The sequence below is a fragment of the Hippocampus guttulatus genome, chromosome 9 (genome assembly GCF_054856545.1).
Source record: "Hippocampus guttulatus isolate MCC_2025c chromosome 9, RoL_Hgut_1.0, whole genome shotgun sequence".
Lineage (NCBI taxonomy): Eukaryota > Metazoa > Chordata > Actinopteri > Syngnathiformes > Syngnathidae > Hippocampus > Hippocampus guttulatus.
The window spans coordinates 13997522-14016792 of record NC_141269.1 but is presented as its reverse complement, the minus strand read 5'-3'; the positions used below and the strand labels follow the sequence as shown (position 1 = coordinate 14016792).

The 19271-nt window shown below is 44.5% G+C and overlaps 3 protein-coding genes across 5 annotated transcripts; 2 read left to right on the top strand and 1 right to left on the bottom strand.

The window, feature by feature from the left end:
• Positions 1–992: 992 nt before the first annotated feature.
• Positions 993–4091, bottom strand: LOC147200444 (uncharacterized). Its single transcript, XM_086120168.1, has 4 exons — positions 3920–4091; positions 2643–2684; positions 1892–2016; positions 993–1353 (listed from the first exon to the last, which is right to left on the bottom strand). The coding sequence occupies exons 1-4, from the start codon at positions 3957–3959 to the stop codon at positions 1102–1104; spliced, it is 459 nt and encodes a 152-aa protein (XP_085976294.1). The 5' UTR covers positions 3960–4091; the 3' UTR covers positions 993–1101.
• On the top strand, positions 3328–9215 carry LOC147200443 (uncharacterized). Of its 3 annotated transcripts, XM_086120165.1 has the most exons (6): positions 3328–3534; positions 4467–4606; positions 4737–5042; positions 7088–7195; positions 7276–7383; positions 8825–9215. In XM_086120165.1, exons 2-6 carry the CDS (start codon positions 4555–4557, stop codon positions 9085–9087), a joined length of 837 nt encoding a protein of 278 aa, XP_085976291.1. In that variant the 5' UTR covers positions 3328–3534; positions 4467–4554; the 3' UTR covers positions 9088–9215. The 3 variants fall into 3 exon arrangements, with proteins under 3 accessions (XP_085976291.1, XP_085976293.1, XP_085976292.1); XM_086120167.1 differs by lacking the exon at positions 3328–3534 and having other exon boundaries at positions 4080–4606; positions 4964–5042; XM_086120166.1 differs by lacking the exon at positions 3328–3534 and having other exon boundaries at positions 4080–4606; positions 4961–5042.
• A 103-nt stretch (positions 9216–9318) lies between these two features.
• Positions 9319–19155, top strand: LOC147200442 (uncharacterized). Its single transcript, XM_086120164.1, has 7 exons — positions 9319–9521; positions 9644–9706; positions 12265–12558; positions 17501–17626; positions 17793–17891; positions 18369–18412; positions 18492–19155. The coding sequence occupies exons 1-7, from the start codon at positions 9482–9484 to the stop codon at positions 18750–18752; spliced, it is 927 nt and encodes a 308-aa protein (XP_085976290.1). The 5' UTR covers positions 9319–9481; the 3' UTR covers positions 18753–19155.
• The last annotated feature ends 116 nt before the right edge of the window (positions 19156–19271 follow it).

Sequence of the window (19271 nt, the reverse complement as noted above, 5' to 3'; positions counted from 1 at the left end):
TGAATGCTCATGAGGAGTTTGGATCTGACCATGAGATGGTCAGGTAAGGTGGTGATCCCACCGAGGCGATCCAATCACACACACACACACACACACACACACACACACACACACACACACACACACACACACACACAAAAACACACACACACACACACACACGCACGCACGCACGCACGCACGCACGCACACACACGCAAAATACAAGCAGGAACAAACCTAAAGTAACTTAAAATTGTGAAGAATTAACTTTTTATTGTCTTTTTGCTTTTTTGATATGATTTGAACGAATGAGCCATTGATTGTATCCAGAAAGTAGGGCTATGACTTCACCAAAACACGCCTCTTTGATGGTTATGCACAAATTTCCAGTTTACACGTTGTGGGTGTGTCAGAAGTCTGGACAGGAGAATTGCCGAAGCTTGCAAGTGTGCAAAAAATGGCTTCAGCGCGAACGTGAGAATATGTCCCTAAATCTAAAAATTTGGGACATATTGAGTAAATGTGTGTGTGTGTGTGTGTGTGTGTCAATGACTACACCTGTTTTCACAAGCCAACCTTTTGACTATACTCAACACGTCATATGGGAAAGAGAACAGAGAACTTTCACTTCTGCAAATCTACATTGCAGGTGAATTGCTTTGGATTACCAGTAACTTTAAAACAAGACTTTTTAGTAAGTCACGCCCCATTACCTTCACTAAAAATGGAACTATGCTATCTGAATACCAGTGTTTTCTTTTCGCCCACAAATGTCATCCTCGGACTAGATCATTTGGGAACTCACCCCCAAACCACAAACATTCTCAACTTTCTAATCAGTCATTGGTCGGTATGAAGCGAGTCACAAACGTTACATAGTAAAGAATGTAGAGAAATCAATTTAGGATTGTGTACAATTTTCCACCACAGCAGTCAAATGGGCTGTGTAGGGTGTACCAACCATCAAATTAGCAAAAATCGGCAAACAAAACAATACAGCAATCACAATGTCATCGTTGAAACCATCCACAAAGTCCACAATGAAAACTCTGTGGTGGAGGATTTAATTTAAGAGATGATTTTGGATTTGCATTTTCTTCTCAAATTCCTAACCAGAGATTAGCAGTCTTCAGTGCCCAGGTGTTTCTGTTTTGGCATTTTCTTTTCATGGAGATTATAATAGACATGCTCCTCCACTTGGCTGAGATCTAAGTCGAGGTATTCACTGGTGCTGAGACGGCCTCCGGACTCTTGATTCTCCTCCGTGAGGTCTTTTGGTGCATCCGAATGAGCGATACACTCCGGACTTGAGTCCCCAAAGTGACCCTCACTTATAACAGCAGGCATCATGGTCACATAGTCGGATGACATCTGTTTGATGGGCACAAATCTTAGAGCAGGGACGTCAAACCTTTTTTTTTTTTAATGAGGGCAACATATGGCCCGCTTGAGCTGATATTTAACAAACATGTTAAAACCAATTTGTTATACCTCAGGTCAACATAGGACATGCCAGGCGGTTACAGATACTTAAAGAAAAAAAAGGCTAATCTTATTTATGCTGTTGTTATCGTGTTGTGACAAAGCAAAGCAAATTCTTACTATGCGTGTGATATACTCAAAGAAAATTGCCTGCTTTCTTGTGACATTTTTTCACATAAAATTTGTGCGACATCTTGCAGCATTAAACACACTGACAATTTAAATGGAAAAAGAAAATCCAGAAAATTTCGATGATTGTTTTACTGAAAAAAATAACAATGCATCATATCATGTATATTTTTGTTGGAATATGCGAGAGGCCAATCAGAAATTTGCAGGATTCCCAGTTCAGATTTTGGAGAGCTCTATTTTCATTGAATTCGATTCAAGATAATTCCAAGCAATGCGTGTTTCACTGTGAACAAACCTCTCTATTCTGTTGTGGGATGATCCGCTGGGGTTTCATAGTCACCAGCAAAATGAGTGTATATAGACACACACATATGGCAACTGTACACACCACCGCAGCCACAAATAGCATTGGGTTAGCCTCTGCAAGAAAGAAAAACGACAACTCATCTTTCAGCAGGACTCATTCCAAGGCTCGAAATAAGCATTTTTGATCACCAGTGACATCATTTGAGGAGCAACTTCGTAACATAGAGGATCATATTTTATGGGGTTTTTTGGGGGGGGGGGGGGGGGGTTGCGGGTTAATTCCAGGGACATAATTAAACAATAAAAAAATGACAATATAATGTGAGAGTTATTCTTGTCATTCACTGTGCTATATTACCAGACATGGTGTCATAAAAAATGTCTGCGGCTTCTTGGACGAGGTGAGTGGCCACTCTACAAGTCTATGTGTTCATATTAGTCACAAAATACGCATTTTTATTTCTAGCCTTGCATTCATGCATAACAGTAATTTTAGTTGTGCTAATTGATTTCTTGTCTGCCCAAATCAAACCTCAATGTAGTGTGGTGAATTTCAATTTCTTGATTCTGGCTTCCAAACAAAATAAATAATAACTTGATGCGTACGTAACAATAGCAAAAAAATAATCAAATGATTCTCCTGTCAGTGAAAATTGAAGACATTTACATACAGTGTACATTGAGGCTGAGTAGTATTTTACTCCAATGATAGCACTAGCTGTGTTACGTCTCTTACTTACTCTCCACAATGATGTTTTTTGGAGTGGCCAATGTTCCGTTTACTAGAAAAGAAAAATACACCAAACATCAAATGTTAAAATTAAAGAACAACTACATACAGAGGTGCTTGGGCTAAGAGTTAAGTGTCATGTGAGAGAGATAATTGTCATAGTGTGTGGCTTCTATGGTATCTACTGCCTTGTTCTTGTAAAAACTGACACTGCTTGCTGCTGAAACTGACATTTGCCACAATGTGGTCGGACAAACATATCCACCTAGGTGCAAGATTTTTGGAGATCTGTTTTCCATTACTGTACCTGCTTTTCACACTTTTCCTCACCAGTAAATGGGATATAACACATTGTATACTTCATTCATTCATTTATCTATTTTCCGATCCGCTTATCCTCACAAAGGTTGCGGGGGTGCTGGAGCCTATCCCAGCTGTCTTCGGGCAGACACCCTGAACCGGTTGCCAGCCAATCGCAGGGCACACACAGACGAACAACCATCCGTGCTGACGCTCACCCTTTGGGACAATTTCGAGTGTTCAATCAGCCTGCTATGCATGTTTTTGGAATGTGGGAGGAAACCGGAGTACCCAGAGAAAATCCACTCAGGCCCGGGGAGAACATGCAAACTTCACACAGGGAAGCCGGAGCTGGAATTGAATCCTGTACCTCTGCACTGTGAGGTCGACGCGCTAACCACTGGACAATTGGGCAGCACTACTGTATACTTTAAATGTGGAAACATTTAATTGTATGAAATTGTAATGACTTGAGTTAAGGTAACCATGGACACCACACACGTATATGCCACTGTCGTTTGGGAGGAATTGATCCATCCTGACAATGAAAAAGCCTCCACTGGTGTGAGCCAAAAGAGAAAAACCTTCCTCCTTCCACCAAGGTATTGTATGGTTCCGTTGATATCAGGTATTTGGAAAGCATGTTGTCTTCAATTGGGCTGAAGAACTGTGCTTTACTTTGCTCACCATGAGGATAGTTACATCTAAGTACAATGCGTTGACCTTCCCGGATGGTTATCAGGCTCCTAAGAGCTTGCTGATGAGCTCATCATTTGAATCAGGTGTGTTGGAGATGTAAGCCATCCAAATCATGCTGGACAGGGGCCCTTGAGGACCGGAGTTATCCACCCCTGAATTAGAGAATTGGTTTTCAAACTGACCACAGCGGTCCATCAAAAGAAATTGTTAATGTTGCGTTATTGTGTTTTGATTAACAGTTTAAACCAATGTACTGTACTTTAAAAATAAGCAGAGCACGTAGCCTACCTTGAATATGTAGCATTATGATTATTGAAGATACTCCCATCACTTTCAAGCTTCTCCAAGTCTACTGTGTGTGCTAAGGTAGTCTCATGCAGGAATGAGGAAGCATCTCCTTATATGTCCATGCGCTACCCCGCTTCCTCTTTCAGGAGCCAACTTGTCCACATCTAATGCTCACCACCTGAAAGTGAAACCAAATCTTCTGTAGGGAGTCGCAAAGCGTTGTGTTTAAAAAAATTTTGCATCCCAAGAAAGTTGTATTCAAGGAGCATAGAGAGAGTCACACACACACACACAGTATATATATATATATATATATATATATATATATATATATATGTATATACTGTATATATATATATATGGGAGGACAAGCCTTGTCATGGCATTTCTCATATATATATATATATATAAAAAATGTTAAAAAATGGGAAAGTCTCGTGTGGTGAAGAGCAGTTTGACAGATTGGCAATCAGGTGCAAGGAGCCTGGTGCCTGCATTTACATCAGGATACGGAAGAATTTTCGCATGCTCTTCTCACGTTTTTCAGAGGCAGATGTTGACAGAGGAAGTGCAGCAAAGAGGAACCAACCAAGGGCAACCAAGAGCTGGACGAGACCAAAAGTAAAAACGAACCGATGCAAGAAAGCATGGAGATACTTTTCCTTGTCATGGCATTTCTCATGCAAGGTAACAAAGAACTCATTTTACGTGTTTTTTTTTCTTTTGTTGTTGTTGTCGATTTTCTGTACTGTCACCCATTGAATTGCAAGTTACAAAGTAAGTTATATAAGTGGTGTCTTTTCTGTGTTTGGTGCAGGGAGAGCAAACACGGTGGTTGAAGTGACAGGAGTATCTGGGAAGGACATAACAATAACATGCTCTCACGACAGTGCATTTGATAATGTCAAATACTTCTGCAATGCAGTCTGTAGACATGATAAAGATGTCTTAATAAAAAGCAGGGAATGGTATTCTCAAGAGAAATACAGCATAGTAGATGCGAGAAACATCTTTTATGTTACAATCTTTCATCTGACAAAGCAGGATGCTGGGACCTACTGGTGTGGATGGGAAAGAGTTGGTCTGGATACATACCAAAAGGTTGTCCTCACGGTCAGAGAAGGTGAGTGGATAAACAAGTCTACACTTAAAATCTCTTTATTAGGTACAGGTAGCTCTGCACTATCGAATCTTTTTTGGTTCGGGGACCTCCGACATGGGAAAACATTTTTAAAGGACCCCTTCATACTCTTTCACACCAACTAAAGAAACAGTAACTACCATGTGGACTCCTAAATGCCATATTAAGTTTTTATTTATAAAAATGCAACCAAAATGTATTATTACTGGAATGGACTACATGCACGCACCATTTACACATTTGGGCTATGGAGACGCGCTAACTTCCGGTTGCTAGTCGAACGCATAGCGATAGCATCCATCTCTCTAAAATATAGCAGGAGACAACAACAGTGTATTCTATTCGGAGTCAGAAGGAGTCTCACGAAATATAAAACTGATGTACAGTAAATTGCTTCTGTTGAGTTCCCGCCTGGGTCTCAAAGAAAAATATCAAAACATGTCAGATCTAAACCAAAATTAATACAATTTGAGAAATATGCAATAGAGGCTATTAATATTATTAATAGGGGCTCACATTGTCTTCCCATCAGGAGGCGTTTGAGTGTTTATTGATTTTTGTTATGATTCCTGCACTCCCCTGTCCAACACACGCAGTTATAAAGGCAACATGACAGTTTTCAAGATTAAAATGTGTACCAAAACAGTGATAAATTAAGAAATCCAAATGTCAAACGTGTCTGAGCACGGTGCTGAGTGTGTAGACATATGAACAGAATGTCGATGGCTGTCATGGCTGCCAGTGAGACTTGATTGGCTGATTTTTGACCCCCCCATAAAAAATAAAAAAAAATAATGTGAAACATCTAAAACATGAAGGAAAGCGGAGTTGCCCACCCCTTAGCTCGAGAAATGGTTTGTGCCAAGTGAGTCATGATTAAAATGACTGATGCAAGGATGACACAAATTATGCGACGAGACACAGTCTTGTCAGAGCTTTTTATTGGCCCAAAGCAAAAGGAGGGGGAAGTAATGGTTTATCATGGTTTGTTTTATTGGTGTGCTCTATGCAGCTATGCATTTTATTTAAAAATAACAAATAAAAATAAAAAATACATGACACAACACAAATTTATCTGAAACTGTTTTGCTGACGCCAAAGCTCAAAGACCCCCTTCGGTGACCCCCTGTTGTAACTACCATAATGGGGTTTTGTACAGTTTTTAATGACATTGTGAGAAAGCTATTCATTTAACAATAGTTATTCTTAAGATCACAGACACATTTGATATCCAAGTGACCACTTCACAGATCTGTGCTCGACGTGCTCCGAGACACGAGCAAATCATTTCATTCTTCCGCCATGATGAACACTATCAGTGAGCCTGACAAGTTTACACTTCTTCTCAGTCGCTTTGGTACATTTTGAACCATTGAAACAAGTCAGGCGGCCCAGTAACCCAGTGATTAGTGCGTCGACCTCACAGTGCAGAGGTCGTGGGTTCGATCCTGGGTCTGGCCTTCCTGTGTGGAGTTTGCATGTTCTCCCCGAGCCTGCGTGGGTTTTCTCCGGGTACTCCGGTTTCCTCCCACATTCCAAAAACATGCATGACAGGCTGATTGAACACTCTAAATTGTCCCTGTGTGCCCTGCGATTGGCTGGCAACCGGCTGAGGGTGACCCCGCCTACTGCCCAAAGACTGGTGGGATAGGCTCCAGCAACCCCTGCGACCCTTGTGAGGATAAAGCGGATCAGAAAATGGATGGATGGACGAAACAAGTTAAGGTATCTGTGTTCATCCCCACAATGTTTGGGTGCACTTTTTGAAGTACACCCAACTCTGCACAGACTTAGTCCGCACCTTGCACCGAACTTGCACTGGGCATTAAAATGGAGCTCAGAAAGTAAACGAATATCATCAATCTATTTCCCTCTCATTGTCACAAATTGCCATTTCATCGGTCAAAGTCAATAAAGTAAGGATCAGACAAAGGAATTGATCAAATGAAAGACATGCTGAATGCATTAATTCTTTTATGGGTCATCTTTTTGCTTGTTTCCCTATTTCCATTTTGTATTTTTTTAAGGATCAACAGAGGAGCCCAAGGAAGACAAGCCAACAACAGAGGAGCCCAAGGAAGACGAGTCAACAACAGAGTCTCCTGAGCAAGTTCCTCCAAGTACTTCATCCTCGAGTAAGTTATTATTACTTGGCCACCAAACCTGTATGTGTAAAACACATACTTCTGAGAACTAATTTTGTCTTTTTTTGCAGTGACGCCATTGTACATCGGAGCAAGTCTCGGAGTAATCACACTAGCCACGGCACTCATTCTTCTCATCTACTTCACACAGCAAAAAGGGAAGATTAGCACACATCCTGGTATGAATGACACAGAGGACCCTATTTTCATTCCCAGCGCAATTCTAGTGCAAAGTACAGTCTAGCTGTATGCATGGGTTGAATTTTCTTTCTTTTAGTAATTTACTAGGCTTTGTGGGGTGGAACCGAACAGAGTCTTGGCTTAAAATCGGGGTGGTTGGAAAGCACACCGGGCTTGATATTGTAGGAACAGAAACAGACTTGAAGGGGTCCGAAGATGACACTCTCAGTTTGGGGAGAGCCTTGCAACACTGCCGTGTGCCGTCCTTCCACTGTCATTTTGTTATTTAATTTTATTAAGAGAACAGGGCACTTCCAAATATACAGTACACGAGAAAAACTACTGTTCTAATGAGCATTACAGTACTTACAGTATAGTATGCCAAATGTTGTGCAAACAAGAGACAATTAGTTGTTGTCCTCTCTGATGTCCTGATGTTGTTGGCCATGGAATCTGCTCTAACGTGATTGGACTCTTTGCCCAGCATCTGCCATTGTCATCCCATGAACAGGACATGGTGTACAATAGTGTCATCATTGATGATTGGTCTTGGTCTTGCTTGTCCCCTTCCTCCACCACTCATACAAATACCTTTGCCTCTCTGTGTGGTTCTGTTTTTTGTCACCTGAAATAGATTTTATTCTAGACGATTGGTTTGTTTGATCACATTATTGAAAACTTCCATCCATCCATCCATTTTCTGAACTGCTTTATCCTCACAAGGGTTGTGGGGCGTGCTGGAGCCTATCCCAGCTGACTTTGGGCAGTAGGCAGGGGACACCCTAAACCGGTTACCAGCCAATGTGGCATGGCACACAAAGACAAACAACCATTCGCTCTCACACTCACACCTAAGGTACGGGCTGAACATGCAAACTCCATACAGAAAGGCCGGAGCTGAGATCGAACCCACGACCTCTGCACTGTGAGGTCGACGCACTAACCACTGGCCCACCGGGCCGTCCTATTGGAAACTTGTATCATCAATTTTGAGTTGCTGTGTCTAAAACTTGACAGCTGTGCTGGAGTTGTGCTCTCATTTTGAATTTAGAATATTGCAACGCAAGTATGTCACAGTGTCGCAAATATGTTAGGTGAATGAGAATGAGAAGCTAAGTACTGTACCTGAACAGCGTTTAGGGTTTGGTCAAAATAGTGTTTGATTTGAAAATGGATTGAGACAACTATGAATTTGGTTCAGAGAAGGCTTTAGTGTTTTAGCAATTGTGCAGCACTTGATGCAGTGCAGTTTTACAGTCCTACATACTACAACCACACTAAATAAATATAAATATACTGTACATACAAATTAAACATATTCATAATTTCACTCTGTAGTTTATTACACATATCTCTAATCTTCAATTATAACAATATTTGCAAATCACAATAAGTACAGCTTGAAATCATGTCAATGTGGTGCATTGTTTTCCCCCACAGGAAAAGAAAAGGACACAGCCCTAAACTATGCAACGGTTTCCGAAGAAAAGTTAAAATCATCTGGCACACCTCAGTCATCTGCTGCTCAAAACCAGGATATCATCAAATCTCATGACTCCCCGATTTCTCCAGACACCCTCCTCTATTCCACTGTCAGCCACACAAACCACATGGACAGAAGCCAGGTCTCTAATCAGCCTAAAAACGTGACATACTCCACCATTGTCTTCACAGATGAATCAGCAGTGTACTGCAATGTTTGAACAAAGTACACATCACCAGTCTGCTGCAGTCTCATGACAAAGTTACGATTGTGTATTCTATGTTTGATCAAATAACTTAGCCCCACATACTTTAATATATCATGAAATAAACAAAGTATTTGCCTGTTGTCCTTTTGCTGTTATTCTTACCACCTCGGTTACTTCTGTTTCAATTTCTGATTCACAACAGGAGTCACATCCTTATTTTAAAAACACCATGCAAATATTTTAAGTTGGGTGCAGAAAAGACAAGCTGTACATGTTTTCATACGGATTTGTGATGAGAGAGAATATAACAGATCGTAACACCTTTTATGTAGTGCCACATATGACAGAGTGCATAGCTATTTATTGATTCAAAAACAAGAATTGGATCAAACAAATCATAAAAGGAATGGCAAGAACATTAAAAGTTTCCATTGACATCATGACAGGTAATTTTGTTTTGATTTTATTGTTGGTAAATGAATATGGTTTTGGTTCTGGTTTTCGACGTATTCAAATGTCTATTCCTGCAGTGCCATCATTAACATATGCAAAAATTATGTTTTCTCAGCCACGGCGCTTCTATTGACAGTGACAGGAGGCAAAAGTGGTTCTCAAGCAATCGGTGATACACGTGAGTACAATTAAACAATATAAATTGGGAATTTCTCCGTGGTGAGACAAATGAAGGTTTTCCTATCTTATCTTGAAGCAACACATGAAAAATTTGGCATGATTTGATTAAAGACAGTATGACTTGTGATGATTTTAAACATAAAATCACACCCAAAAATGCTTTATTTAAGAACAGTCATTGATGATGTAGTGAAGTGATTCTGAAGCCTGCTTTTCGTGCAGGTGGGTTTAGTTCCCACTCGCTGATGGTGTGAAAGTGTGTTTGAATGATTGTGTACTTACTGTATCTCTACATACACGCCCTGTGACTAACTGGCAACTCGTGCAGGGTGCTGTTCGCCTCTTGCCCATCGTTAACATTCATTCATTTTCCGAACCGCTTGATCCTCACTAGGGTCGCGGGGTGTGCTGGAGCCTATCCCAGCTGTCTTCGGGCAGTAGGCGGGGGACACCCTGAAACGGTTGCCAGCCAGTCACAGAGCACAAAGAGACGCACAACCATCCACGCCCACACACACACACTTTGGACAATTTGGAGTGTTCAATCAGCCTTCCATGCATGTTTTTGGAATGTGGGAGGAAACCGGAGCACCCGGATAATGCCCAGGCAGGCCCAGGAAGAACTGCAATGCAAACTCCACACAGGGAGGCCGGAGTTGGAATCGAACCCGTTACCCCTGCACTGTGAAGTCGGCGTGCTGGCCGCCCCCATCGTTAACATCCATCCATCCATCCATCCATTTTCCGAACCGCTTGATCCTCACTAGGGTCGCGGGGGGTGCTGGAGCCTATCCCAGCTGTCTTCGGGCAGTAGGCGGGGGACACCCTGAATCGGTTGCCAGCCAATCGCAGGGCACACAGAGACGAACAACCATCCACGCCCACACTCACACCTAGGGACAATTTAGAGCATCCAATCAGCCTGCCATGCATGTTTTTTGGAATGTGGGAGGAAACCGGAGCACCCGGAGAAAACCCACGCAGGCCCGGGGAGAACATGCAAACTCCACACAGGGAGGCCGGAGCTGGAATCGAACCCGGTACCTCTGCACTGTGAAGCCGACGTGCTAACCACTGGTATTCCCCGTTGAGTTGTTTGCCTTGTTAGTGTTCCTACGCCATCTCGTGGTAATTCTTAGCAGGAACAGGAACCAATTGTAACTTAGAAGCGTTCCGCAGTACATTTCCCAAAGCGCATTCAGACGGACGATTACGACTACTTTGTGAACTCTGCACAAACATTATGAAACGATAATGCCAAAGAATAGCTAACTGCTGTACTGACTAAACGAAGGAAGAGGGTGACCCGGCTTGTGGGTGTGAGCCCAGAGGTTTGTGCGCCGTTTGTCGAATCGATTGTCTTTAGAACTATTGTCTTTAAATAGTAAACTATTGTAAGTTGAGGGGTTCGTAGGTTTTGGATGGATGGCTCTACGTTCGGAATGGGCAAAAAGGAGAGATGGACTTCGTTTGAACAGAGCTTTTTATTTTCCAACGTCTGCTCCGTAACTCTCGAACGAGTACGCCTCTTTCAGGTAACCAAAACACTTCCTGCTTTTTTCGCCAATCAGATGCAAGCAACATAAGAATATTTCAGCAATGATTAAACAGAATATAATTTAGGTAACTGTAACATAAAAGAATATACAGTAATGCTCAAATATAAAATGATAACAATTAACAATTTAACAAAAGCTTACACGATTGTAACTGCCATTTGTATTTATTTATTTGTTGTATATCTTTGTTTGTGACCAATTCTCAGTGGCTGCCAAGGAATAAAACCTGCATTTTGATAAACCTCGTGTTGTGCTTAGTGCTACATCTTCAGGGAGCTTCACCCAATCGTAAACTGGGATAAGCTCCCGGGAAAAGCAAATGGATGGATGGATCGGTATTTATGAATTACTCCTACTTAACCCCTGCCTTTGATCATGTGCAAGTATGAATACGTTTTAAACTAAATTCCTTTCGAAATTTTCTTCTGTCAATAATTGTTGTCCACACCTCTAAATGCACATTCACCTGTTCAATGTTTCAGAACCTGTTTGCACACCATGCATACTCCCTAACCAGGAGCCGAACAGCAAAATTCACAAGTCTTTGATCTACGAATGGACCAATGATGTTAACACAGTGATACTTGTGTCTGATGAAAAGGACTGACAACTGTATATATTGCACATGGCACATATGTGAATCGTGTATTGATAGAGATATCCCATTTGAATGACACCCTTATTTACTAAATGCACATATATGTCTTGGACCACAAGTCAATCAAATTAATCAATCACTGTGTTAACATACTTTTAACAATTCTATGGACCCCAGACTTCGGCCTGATTACAAAACCTTTGTAATAAACAACAGCAGAGTGGGTGAAGCAGGCCCTCTCTCAAACATAATTGACCTATGAAATGTTCTTCTGGGTTAAAAAACAAAATTGCAGAGACAATCCAAAATTACATCCAAAGAGGCCAAGGGTCTAAATTCTTGATTCCCAAGATGTGTCTTTGCAGCAAAGGGGCGACATTGATGTTGATTTCTTTTCAGACTGGGAAGACTTGGAAGCAACAGTAATATCCAAACAGGTTGGAGAATCTGTCCAAATCCAGTGCCCCTACTCAAGCAACCATGACAAGGATGATCAATTCTTGTGCAAAGGAGATAACCCTCTCAGTTGCAAGAGAAAGACGAAGAAAACCAAAGCGTTGAGAGTAAATGAAAGAAAAAAACATTTTTCGGTGTACATCAGTGACCTGGGCAAAGAAGACTCTGGAACATATTGGTGTATCTTTAAGACAAACAGGAACCAAAGTGAATACACCAAAGTGCAACTTCATGTTGGTGAGTAGAAGTGACACATTGTCAGTCATAGTGTTTATTGTTGTCCTCACAAAGCAATAGGACGACAAGCCGTTTGGACCTCTTTCTTTACACATGTTTCTACCTTCGCCAACAGTCGCAATCTTTTGCCCTCAGTGGGATCGGGGCTTAAACCCCGATCGCATTGACCTGAGAACAACTGCGAGTGTTTTCGAAGGTGGCGAATGTTGCATTCTCGTTCAAGATCGTATTGTTTGCCAAATGGTCGGCAGACATTTGCCTGTACTTTTCTTGTAACATGAAAAAACACGAAAGCGTTTGGAGAACATCTAGCGTGTACTTTTCTTGTGGCAAGGGAATTTGGAACATGTTCCAAACATGTTCTGTTTTGGAACATGTTCCAAATTCCCTTGGGACAAGAAAAGAAAAACATTCCAGACAGACTCTGACAGCCCAAACCTTCCCTTGGAAATGGTAAGATAAATCAGTCCTTCAGTGTGTACGTTACAAACGGCATCACCACTTCCTCCTGTGAGGAGCACACGACATGGTCAGTTCTCCCACCTCCTCATCTGTGCATTACAGCCGTGTAGCAACAACGTGCCGAGTGACTGGAGTCACGGCGGCCAATTGAGCTACAGACAATTGTAACAATTTATCTTCTTGTTCCTATGAGGGCTCAAATAAACCACGATGTCATTCTGTCTTCGTGGAATATGTAATCCTGTTAAATCAGGGGTGCCCAAACTTTTTGGATCGAAGATCTACTTTTCGATCAACTAACCTCCCGGGATATACCCTTACCGGCGCGCGCAGGCGCACGCGCACACACACACACACACACACACACACACACACACACACACACACACACACACACACACACACACGTGCGCACGACATGATGAGAAACAGCCTGAAACGGAGGCATGCGATGCACTTTTGCAGCCTGTTAACTATTGTAGCTCACACGTACCGTTTTAAAGTGCTTCCCTGGGCCCTCCTAGATTCCTATTCTTTGCTCGTGCCCTCGGTGAATTGTACACAAAGCAAACTCTGAATGAGAATCATGACGATAAAAGATAGAGCGCAACAGCTCTGATCACAAGCTGCAATTGCAAACTGCTGAGCGCTAATAACTTCCGGTGACGTAATTAAAAAAAAGATTTACCTGCTTTATTTTATTTTTTAAATATTTTTTTAGTGAAAATGAGACTGATAAGATTATTAGGGTGCAGTGTATCCATCCATCCATCCATCATCTACCGCTTATCCGGGGCCGGGTCGCGGGGGCAACAGCTTTAGCAGGGAAGCCCAGACTTCCCTCTCCCTAGCTACTTCTTCCAGCTCTCCCCGGGGGATCCCGAGACGTTCCCAGGCCAGCTGGGTGACATAGTCTCTCCAGCGTGTCCTGGGTCTTCCTCGGGGTCTCCTCCCGGTGGGACATGCCCGGAACACCTCACCAGGGAGGCGCTCAGGGGGCATCCGAATCAGATGCCCAAGCCACCTCATCTGGCTCCTCTCGATGTGGAGGAGAAGCGGCTCGACTCTGAGCCCCTCCCGGATGACCGAGCTTCTCACCTTATCTCTAAGGGAGAGCCCGGACACCCTGCGGAGAAAACTCATTTCGGCCGCTTGTAGCCGGGATCTCGTTCTTTCGGTCACGACCCATAGCTCGTGACCATAGATGAGGGTTGGAACGTAGATCGACCGGTAAATTGAGAGCTTCGCCCTTTGGCTCAGCTCCTTCTTCACCACGACAGACCGATACAACGTCCGCATCACAGCAGACGCTGCACCGATCCGCCTGTCGATCTCCCGCTCCCTCCTGCCCCCACTCGTGAACAAGACCCCAAGGTACTTGAACTCCTCCACTTGGGGCAAGATCTCCTCCCCAACCCGGAGGGGACACTCCACCCTTTTCCGACTGAGGACCATGGTTTCAGATTTGGAGGTGCTGATCTTCATCCCAACCGCTTCACACTCGGCTGCGAAATGCTCCAGTGAGAGTTGGAGAGCCCCGTTTGAAGGAGCCAACAGCACCACATCATCTGCAAAAAGCAGGGATGCAATACTGAGGCCCCCAAAACGGATCCCCTCAACGCTTCGGCTGCGCCTAGAAATTCTGTCCATAAAGGTTATGAACAGAATCGGCGACAAAGGGCAGCCTTGGCGGAGTCCTACCCCCACTGGAAACGATTCCGACTTACTGCCGGCAATGCGAACCAAGCTCTGACATCGGTGGTATAGTGACCGAACAGCCCGTATCAGGGGGTTCGGTACCCCATACCTACGAAGCACCCCCCACAGAACTCCCCGAGGGACACGGTCAAACGCCTTCTCCAAGTCCACAAAACACATGTAGACTGGTTGGGCGAATTCCCACATACCCTCGAGGACCCTGCTAAGGGTGTAGAGCTGGTCCACTGTTCCACGGCCGGGACGAAAACCACACTGCTCCTCCTCAATCTGAGGCTCGACTTCCTGACGGACCCTCCTCTCCAGCACCCCTGAATAGACCTTACCAGGGAGGCTGAGGAGTGTGATCCCTCTGTAGTTGGAACACACCCTCCGGTCCCCCTTTTTAAAAAGAGGGACTACCACCCCGGTCTGCCAATCCAGAGGCACTCTCCCTGTTGACCACGCGATGTTGCAGAGGCGTGTCAACCAGGACAGCCCCACAGCATCCAGAGCCTTGAGGAACTCCGGGCGGATCTCATCCACCCCCGGGGCCTTGCCACCGAGGAGCTTTTTAACCACATCGGTGACTTCAACCACAGAGATAGGAGAGCCCACCTCAGAGTCCCCAGGCTCTGCTTCCTCCAAGGAAGGCGTGTTGGTGGAGTTGAGGAGGTCTTCGAAGTACTCTGCCCACCGATTCACAACGTCCCGAGTCGAAGTCAGCAGCGCCCCATCCCCACTGTACACAGTGTTAGTGGTGCACTGCTTCCCCCTCCTGAGACGTCGGATGGTGGACCAGAATTTCCTCGAAGCCGTCCGGAAGTCGGCTTCCATGGCCTCACCGAACTCTTCCCACGCTCTGGTTTTTGCCTCGGCGACCACCGAAGCTGCGTTCCGCTTGGCCAGTCGATACCCGTCAGCTGCCTCTGGGGTCCCACAGGCCATAAAGGCTCGATAGGACTCCTTCTTCAGCTTGACGGCATCCCTTACTGCTGGTGTCCACCAGCGAGTACGGGGGTTGCCGCCACGACAGGCACCAACCACCTTACGGCCACAACTCAGATTGGCCGCCTCAACAATAGAGGCACGGAACATGGTCCACTCGGGCTCAATGTCCCCCGCCTCCCCCGGAACATGGGAAAAGCTCTGTCGGAGGTGGGAGTTGAAACTCCTTCTGACAGGGGATTCCGCCAGACGCTCCCAACAAACCCTCACAATACGTTTGGGTCTGCCAGGACGGACCGGCATCTTCCCCCACCAGCGGAGCCTACTCACCACCAGGTGGTGATCAGTTGACAGCTCCGCCCCTCTCTTCACCCGAGTGTCCAGAACATGCGGCCGCAAATCCGATGATACAACTACAAAGTCGATCATCGAACTGCGGCCTAGGGTGTCCTGGTGCCAAGTGCACATATGGACACCCTTATGTTTGAACAAGGTGTTCGTTATGGACAATCCGTGGCGAGCACAGAAGTCCAATAACAAAACACCACTCGAGTTCTGATCGGGGGGGCCGTTCCTCCCAATCACGCCCCTCCAGGTCTCACTGTCATTGCCCACGTGAGCATTGAAGTCCCCCAGCAGAACAAGGGAGTCCCCAGCAGGAGTACTCTCCAGCACACCCTCCAAGGACTCCAAGAAGGGTGGGTATGCTGAGCTGCTGTTTGGTGCATATGCACAAACAACAGTCAGGACCCGTCCACCCACCCGAAGGCGGAGGGAGGCAACCCTCTCGTCTACCGGTGTGAACCCCAATGTACAGGCACTGAGCCGGGGGGCAATGAGTATGCCCACACCTGCTCTGCGCCTCTCACCTTGGGCAACTCCAGAGTGGAAGAGAGTCCAACCCCTCTCGAGAGAACTGGTATCAGAACCCAGGCTGTGTGTGGAGGCAAGTCCGACTATATCCAGTCGGAAATTTTCTGCCTCACACACCAGCTCGGGCTCCTTCCCTGCCAGAGAGGTGACATTCCATGTCCCAAGAGCTAGCTTCTGCAGCCGAGGATCGGACCGCCAGGGTCCCCGCCTTTGGCTGCCGCCCAGCTCACATTGCACCCGACCCCTTTGGCCCCTCTCATGGGTGGTGAGCCCATGGGAAGGGGGACCCACGTTGCCTCTTCGGGCTGTGCCCGGCCGGGCCCCATGGGTGTAGGCCCGGCCACCAGGCGCTTGCCAACGAGCCCCACCTCCAGGCCTGGCTCCAGAGGGGGGCCCCGGTGACCCGCGTCCGGGCAAGGGAAACCTTGGTCCATATATTTTCCTCTTCATAAGGGGTCTTCGAGCCGTGCTTTGTCTGGCCCCTCACCTAGAACCTGTTTGCCATGGGTGACCCTGCCAGGGGCATAAAGCCCCAGACAACTTAGCTCCTAGGATCATTGGGACACACAAACCCCTCCACCACGGTAAGGTGACGACTAACACAAAAAATATATTACTAACATGTACAAAGACACACAAATGGTTGTTTTTCTTTTTCTCCTCGGATCTACTTGGGACCTGTCTTAGATCTACCGGTAGATCAGGATCGACCTAATGGGCACCCCTGTGTTAAATGATACTCGTTTTTAATAACTGTACCTATAATCGGATTGTTTTTTCCTGTAACTGTAATGGAATACAGTTTAAAAATATGCATTTTGTAACAAAAATATAGTTATGGTTGACTGGACATTTATGCAACTGCAAAACATGAGTATGTTTACATTTTCAATAATGTGGATTACAATCAGTGATGTTGTTACAAAGCGGTGCTGTTCTGATGAGTACTGTGCTTCTAATTCAGGTGAACGAAACAAAAGTAAAAAACCAATACGTCCAGTTGTACATGTAACAGTAACACCAGTGATGAGACCAAAACCATCTATGTCTTCTTCATCGACAACACCATCAACACACAGTATGGTCAGAGGTGAGTATATTATGTTTTTGGCTACGCGTGCACACACACACACACACACACACACACACACACACACACACACACGCACACGCACACGCACACGCACACACACACGCGCGCGCGCGCGTACACACGCATATTGATATGGTCCTCTCCCATTCCTGTCTTACTTCAGATATCAATCTGGCTGTACTTGTTCTGCTGTGTTCAATATTGTTGGCGGTACCTGTGCTCATACTTGCAGTGTTTAGATACAAACTCATCAGGAAACAAGGTGAGGACAGCATTGGGCTCACACAAGCACATTTTACAGTCATTACTCTACAGTCAGTAATCATAATGGTTGTGATTGTTAAGTCTTTATCAAAACGATCTAACTTTTATGCATTTAAATAAGTGTTTTGTATTTTTGTATGTACTGTACTTTTTATAAAGTCATCATCTATTAAAAGTACTGTACTTTTTCCTTTATTTAGTATTTTGCAATTCCAAGTAAGCAGTTAGTCTGCTCCCCAGTTAAGTACAGCAACATTCATCCATTTATTATGGTGGCTGATAAGTGCACAACCAAAAACTGTGAAATACACTTACATTGTATTAAATAAATTACCAGTTCAGAAAACAAATTAACAAAAGCAGAAACAAATTAGTCCACAACAATTAGCCGCTGGAGCTTCGTGGTGCCCAACCCGAGCCATATGTACTATCAGACATCAAACATTCCAAATTATTTTGATGTGATGTGCTGCAGGAGGATCTTCAGCGCAGGCGACACACTGTGGACCCAACATTGAGGTTTGTTGGGTGTGTTTGTTACTGTCTTTATCTCGATTCTACAGCTCTCATCATCACCCACTTTTCTTATCCACGACAGAGAGATCCTGCCGATCACCTGTATGAGGAGATACAGATGCAGTCCCTCCCAGGACATGCCATGATCAGCTCTCCAACAGACCTTGTGCACTATTCCAGTGTTAGTTTCCAGCATGACTCAAGCAGCATCTCAATGGTGCATAACTCCAACCTTGAGCCTCAAGAAAATAGCTCCTACTCCTCTGTCCGTGACATTCACCTGAGCAACACTCCAGTGGCAAATACTATCTACTCCACTGTAACAAAACCCAGAGGGCCATGACATCACCAGCCTTGCAATTTGTCATACAGTACCTTTAACTTGTGTTGGTCTTAAAAACACCTAATAAGTTTTTGTTTTGCAGAGAGCACATGGCCTTGCGGTTAGCAGATCTACCTGACAGTTGTTCTGCTCTGGGTTTGAATGTCACTTCTTCCAGTCGTGCAGTTTACACATTTCCCTGTACTTGTGTGGTACCTCTGGCTCCCACACACTTTCTGAAAACATGCAGGTCCATGTTAGGTTCGGTGAAAATTCACATCATTCTATGTGGCCCGCGAAAAACGGTTCATGTTTCTTGCTGAAATACCAACATTGCTCATTATCTTCACTTTTAAAAATGTTGAGATATTGCAAGCATTTGTTTCCAATTCTCATTTTAAAATAAATGTAATACGATTTTTAACAGTTTTTCCAGTCGTTTGATTCCACGACCATTTATTCATATATTTGTTGTGTGAATTTAATATGATGCGATCATTTATTTGTGTTTATAACGGCCATAACTATGATGAGGCCCTC